The sequence below is a fragment of the Phodopus roborovskii genome, unplaced genomic scaffold, assembly GCF_943737965.1.
Source record: "Phodopus roborovskii unplaced genomic scaffold, PHOROB, whole genome shotgun sequence".
Taxonomy (NCBI): Eukaryota; Metazoa; Chordata; class Mammalia; order Rodentia; family Cricetidae; genus Phodopus; species Phodopus roborovskii.
The window spans coordinates 1,872,722-1,879,023 of NW_026125675.1; the positions used below are offsets into that span (position 1 = coordinate 1,872,722).

Consider the following 6,302-nt stretch of genomic DNA (forward strand, 5'->3'; position numbering starts at 1 on the left):
AAAAGTTAGAGAAACCCTGTCCCAAAAACAACAACAAAAAAGTAAATTTAAAAATATGGGTTAATTTGAGTTTAAAGAACAAACATAAGCTAAGGCCGAGCTTTCATAATTAAGTATCATTATTTGCTTTCATAATTAAGTAGTATCATTATTTGTAGCTGGTGGTCCTGATGAAAAAGTACAACTACACTATTATAGCTTGACTTTTGATGAAGTTCAACACTAAGCAAGACTTGTATACTCCCTATTGGCTCCTATTCCAGAAGCTGCTCAGACTGTTAAGTGGAAAAAGCTACCTCTTGAGTCTTGCTAAAAGCATTCTAAGAGGTATGTGAACAGTTGGCATCCAACAGCTGTACCTGGGAACCCATAGGCACAGTTGGCCTATTTAGAGGAAGTCCTGTCTGAACAAATCCCATCAAGCCCTGAACATTAAGGGAAAAAACCTAGTGCAGTGCTGCAGCTAGTGGGTGGAGCTGTGAACACTAACCCACACTCTACCCTGCAGTATTTCTGCTAAGAACTTGAAAAGGAGTACTCCATGCCTATGTGGACATCACATCTCTGAAACAGGACTTGATATTTCACAGGAGAGTAAAGAGACTAGAGTCCAAGCAAGGGAACGTACTGAAAGCTCACTACAACAAACATTCAACAGCCAGACAACAGCTTTGTTGGTTCTGTCTCTACATGGGCTTACTACCACCTCAATGTGAGCCCCCTTTTTTTAAACAGGGTTCTATGAAGCCCTGGCTATCCTAGAACTTTCTATGTAGACACAATTGGCCTCAAACAGATATCCTCTGCACCTACCTCTTGAGTGCTGGGATTAAAGGCATGTACCAATTTATTTGTCTCCCATTTCATCTTGATAACACCCACCAAGGCCACAGACCTAAGTCTGTCCTCTGATCTATTTATCTTTCAAAGTCTTGTGGACAATATATGTTAATGCTGGAGTTTTCAATACTATACAACTGAATGGCCTGGAAAGATTTTACATCTATGCATATGCAGAGGGGTCTCAGCCCTGTCTCTAAGTCATGCTGTCAAATACCTAGTTTTCTATGTCCTGCTACAGGATAAGGCAGAACCTCATTTCCACGTAGGCTCTTTACTTGGTCTGTCCTATACTTAGAAACCCTGTTTCACCAGGCATGTTGGTACATATATGTAACCCCAGAACTCAAGAGAGTGAGCCAGGTATTTAATGACAGCCTACTCTATAGGGTGAGACCCTATCTCAAATAAAAGTAACAAAAACCAATTCATGTATTTTCTTTTTAAAGAATTATTTATTTTATGTACATTGGTGTTTTGCCTGCATGTATGTCAGTATGAAGGTGTCAGATACTCTGGAACTGGAGCTCAGACAGCTGTTAGCTGCCATGTGGATACTAGGAATTGAACTGGGGTCCTCTGGAAAAGCAGCCACTGTGCTCTTAACTGCTGAGTCATCATATCTCTTTTTAACATGAGAAACAAACCAAAAGCAGCCAGGCATTCATTTCTTTAATCTCAGCACTTGGAAGGGATAGCCAGAGGCACAGATCTCTGAATTTGAGACCAGCCTGATCTACAGAGCAAGTTCCAGGACAGCCCAGTCCTGTCTCAGACAACAAAATAATAACAATGATAAATAAACAAAAAGTAAAAGATGCTGGGCGAGGCAGGGTGATCTCTGTGAGTTCGAGACCAACCTGGTCTACAGAACAAGTGTCAGGACAGGCTCCAAAGTTACACAGAAACCCTGTCTTCAAAAACAAAAACAAAAAACCAAAAAAGCAAAATATAAAAATAATAAATAATAATAATAACAAAATATGTCAGGCTTCAAGGGAGAAGACTACACTGCTGTGTACATGGCTGAAAAGCAGTACTATCTGGACCAATGTCATAGGCCAGTTATTTCTCTAAAATAACTAGGATACCACAGAAACAGGAGGTAATAATTGTTTATAAAAGTCACCAAGTGTAAACCCACACAGACTGCTAAAGGAACCTCTTGAAATGAAGGCCTTGCTAATATCACCACCACAGATAAATGAGAAAGTAAAACTTGTTTTCTATACATCCAATATGGCACAGTGCTTTAGAAGCTGTGACACAGGATCTGGTCAGGCAGCAACCCCCTGCTGCAACTCACTCACCAATGACCAATAGCACAAGGATGATGATGAGAACCACAAAGAAGGTGTTGCCATAGATCAGTACCAACTCAACCAGGCGGGATTTGAAAATCTTCTGCCATCTGTGAAAGAGATAAAGACAGACACTAAAGATGATGCACTTTTACAAACCAAACCCTAAAAAAAATGGAAAATGAGCTTGGTGTTCTTTCCCCATGCCCAAGGGACCTCTACAAAATCATTCTCAGCTGCTTATGTATTCCTCCTATTTATTAAATTCAACAGTACTTAGTAAAAAGATGTTTGTCAGGGCTGGAGAGATGGTTTAGCACTAAAGAGTACTGGCTGCTCTTCAGAGGACCCAGGGTCAATTCCCAGCACCCATGTGGTAGATCACAACTATCTAAAACTCTATTCTAGGGGTCTGACCTGCTCACACATACATGCATGCAGGCTAAACACTAATGCACATGAAATATAATTAAAGGGTATTTGTCCACCTGCAGAAACACCTGGAGAAAAATCAAGTCTTACAACATTGGCAGTCTCTAATAAGGGAGATTTACTTTTCACTGCACTTCCCCCTGTAGTAGCTGAAGAATCTGCCACAAATATAGTTATTCCTTTTGTCTTTCTTTTTATCTTTTTTTTCCAGGTATGGTTTCACTACGCAGTCCTCGCAGTCCTAGCCGTCCTGGAACTTATTACATAGACCAAACTGGCCTTGAACTCACATAAGTCTACCTGCCTCTGTCTCCCTGTGCTGGAATTAAAAGAACTATGCTACTATGCCTAACTTCCTTTTGTATAATATGTGACAATCTTTTTTGTTTGTCTAGAACCCTATTATCCTAGGTTACAAAAAGGAACCCATGATACAGCTGTAAAAAGCCTTCAGAAGGAGTTACGTACTGTTGAAAATCAGCAAGCCAGGCTGATCATGGTGGTGTATGCCCTTTAATCATAGCACTTGGGAGGCAGAAGCAGGTGGATCTCTGTGAATTCAAGGCCAGACTGGTCTACATTGCAAGTCCCAAGCCTATGTAACAAGACCCTGTCAACACGCCACCTTTGTCATCAGATGCAGAATTAAAAATCAATAGTTGGTTTGCTAGACACATGGCATGGTTCTGAATTACCATTTAGTGTTTTAAATTGGTCTTAATCAGTCCCTCTTTCTCCTTTTTTTTTTTTTTACTTTTTTTCTATGTGTGTTCTGGTGCATGTGCATGTGGGAGTAGGCTTTAGGTGAGTATATTCTCTAACCATTCTCTCCTCTCTCTCAAAGGTCTTAATGAACCCAGAGCTTATGATTCAACTAGACTGACTAGGATCCTCCTGGTCTTCACCTGGGTCACCAAGTCCAGCTTTCACATTGGGTGATGGGGATCAAACTCAGATCCTAATATTTATACAATAAGCACTTTACTGACAAGCCATTTCTCTAGTCCTTATCAATTTCAGACAGCGTCTCATGGTTAGCTTCAAATTTGCTATGTAGCCAAAACAGGCCTTGAACTCCTAATCCTGCCTTCATCTCCTAAGTGGTGGAACAAAGTTAGTTGTCCTTGAATGCATCCAAGACAACAGTCCCACCAGTGTTTTGGTCTCTGTATTTCCTGTAAATGGGATGCCAATGTGGGTTGTGGCAAGAATATTCCTTAGATATTATTAACTGTGTTGATTTTATAACATTTTAATATAAATAAGGATAGTGTGCTGATATACTATGTATAATTTAAAAATTAGCACCTAATTAACTTTTAACAGATCCTGTTTGTTAAAAGGGAATATGGCTTCATCCTTCATAGGCTGAATAATGCTCATGAGCCTACTAGGCAATGCCAGTAAGAGCTAGTTAGGAGGGCAAAAGTCAGCAAATCAACAATGTAAGCCAGTGGTGCAAGAAGTATTCTGATTTCCACACAACCATCCCCCACAGCCCTAAGGCCTAAGGGGTAGGCAAAATAATATTATTCACAAAACTGAAGCTAGATCTTCCTGTGCAAAGACCAGAAAGACAGAACAAAGCAAAACAGTGTGCAAGATTAGTAATTAAAAAGAGAGAGAAAAAAAAAAACCTCTTGGCACCCTCATCCTCATCTAAGACAGGTTTTACTTGTTTCCATTAGTCCCAATTTCAGGGTCCACCAACTCTGCACACAGAAATGATAAGGTTCGTTCGGGGTTAGATAGGCACCCTCCCCATATGTGTGTGTGTGTTGTTGTTCTACTAGCCATACCTTTTGGGGGAAATGAAAGGAATGCAGAGAAGCAACACAGCAAAGACCTCTGCGTAGAGGAAGGTGGCAACAGCAGTCCACTGCAGACTCATCCTGTCACTTAAAGGTTTCCAATAAAGAGATGGGAGCTTGTTTCCTGGTAGGGCAGAGGAAACAGAAGGAACCATGTGAGCCGGGCAACCACTGACATCTAGTTCAAGGACCCTGGAGAGGCTTGGGCTGCTACTCTCCACAATAGACTCCAGTACTCTGCTTCAGAGCTTTTGAAGCCTGGATGAAACAGGTCTTAAGCCAATGGGGATAGTTGGCCAACACTTGAAACAGACCTCAAAGTCAGCCCAAGACACCCCAAGACCAAGTTCTCAGCACAAAGGAGACCTATTTACCCCTGATGGACAAAGGACAAGGAATACGAGACAAAGACTGGAGATAGAGGATGAGGGAGAAGGGAAAAAAACAAGGGAGAAGGAACCAGATTATTTGTCCCTCTAGGACAAAAGACTGTCTCTGGATAGAGGAGACAGACATGGATGGCCCATAGGCAAATGATAGTTTATAAAAGGAAAAAGAGAAACCCTGTGTTAGGATGAGTTGGCTAATTTTGAATGGACAAAAGGGGGCTTTTGATTGCTGGACTTCAATACTTTAATTGCTGGACCTTGGTAGTTAGCCTCAAGAAGAGGTAATGGCCAAGTAAGGGACTGGACCTTGGTGGCTAGCTTTAGAACATAATCTAACAGTTTTTAGCAACAATGAGGGAATGGAGGAAAGGCGGGGCCTGCCAGAGCCATGTTTGCCATGCTTGTTCTTGCTAGAGCCCCTACAGTGCTAACCAGCCAATCAACTTCCCTGACTGGCATAGTGACTTATGCTTCTCCAGCATGTGTGTTACCATGACAAGGTACCTTTGTTGAGGATTCCTTTCCCTGTGGGAGTCCCAGGAACTCCTTAGACCTGTTTAACTAAGAATATGTTTCTCATAAGAACAGTACATGAACAGGAGCATTCATGAGGTTCCCTTCCCAGACCATAAGCCTCTGATGCAGGAGCTGGTACAGTGGGCCTGAGACTGCAATGTTCCTATGTGCATCTTCTGCCAATGCCACTGCCTGGGCCCCAGCACAAGCAAGGAGACACATTCCTCCTCCAATACCTGGGATAACCCAGCAGTCGCCCCCCCATCTCCCTCCCTCTCTGTCTGTCTGTCTTTCTCTCTCTCTCTGTTTGTGAGACTGCTTTTCGGAAACCGAAGAGGCCTTCAGACTGCTCCAGCGGATGCACGAAGTGTGTGAGGCGTTAACCTACCCGCAAAAGGCCCACAAGAGCGACTCCTAGAGGACAAGAATCCAGGCCAAAAGCAAAAATGCAGGTCTCCACAGAACACCTCAAAGCCTTATCTGGAGAACGTTCCAGAACCAATAAGTCGTTGAAGCCAAAGAGGGACTAATCTTCGAACAGACTTAATACGCCACAACGCCACCCAAATTCATCTTGCCAGGTCGTCTTCGAGGAGCTGGGCCTACGCGGTTAGCTCTCGAGTGGGACTTCTTCACTGGCTCCCGCCCTCGCGCCCCCTGGAGCCCCGCTCCACCTGCCACCCCACCATGCCTGCACTAGAGCCTGTCCCGACATTTCCCAGAATCCACAGTCCTTCTGGGACTCTCACTTTCCGCTCTCATAAAGGTGCTTGGGGAACCTCAGTGGTCTGGGAGCCAGCCATACCCGCGGACCCAGCTTACCGAGTTTCAGGCAACTCACAGGAACAACCGCAACTAATAAACTCTCACCGCCACTCCGACCCGCCCCTTAGTCCGCAACCGGAAACCGGAAACGCATCTAGGGCCCCGCCTACAAGCCTTCCTGAGGTCCTCCAACCGCTTCGCTCACAGCCATTTCCCGCCCCGCCCCCAGGCCGCGGGCCCTTCCCCAG

The 6,302-nt window shown here is 43.7% G+C and overlaps 1 protein-coding gene and 1 long non-coding RNA gene across 4 annotated transcripts in view; both read right to left on the bottom strand.

Moving 5' to 3' along the window:
* Window positions 1-6,208, bottom strand: part of Bcap31 (B cell receptor associated protein 31) — a 28,463-nt gene extending 22,255 nt beyond the window's left edge. The window contains exons 1-3 of one of the 3 annotated variants that reach the window (XM_051178295.1): window positions 6,112-6,208; window positions 4,373-4,508; window positions 2,151-2,251 (exon numbers count right to left, since the gene is read on the bottom strand). In XM_051178295.1, coding sequence (XP_051034252.1) covers window positions 2,151-2,251; window positions 4,373-4,464 — 193 coding nt within the window. In that variant the 5' untranslated portion in view covers window positions 4,465-4,508; window positions 6,112-6,208. Of the gene's footprint in view, window positions 1-2,150; window positions 2,252-4,372; window positions 4,509-5,277; window positions 5,323-6,038; window positions 6,067-6,111 lie in introns of those variants that run through there. The other 2 variants (XM_051178293.1, XM_051178296.1) reach the window with 2 other exon arrangements.
* LOC127217338 (uncharacterized) lies at window positions 5,277-5,775 on the bottom strand. Its single transcript, XR_007834088.1, has 2 exons — window positions 5,678-5,775; window positions 5,277-5,334 (listed from the first exon to the last, which is right to left on the bottom strand). It is a non-coding gene; the product is annotated as an uncharacterized LOC127217338 (long non-coding RNA).
* Window positions 6,209-6,302: the final 94 nt, after the last annotated feature.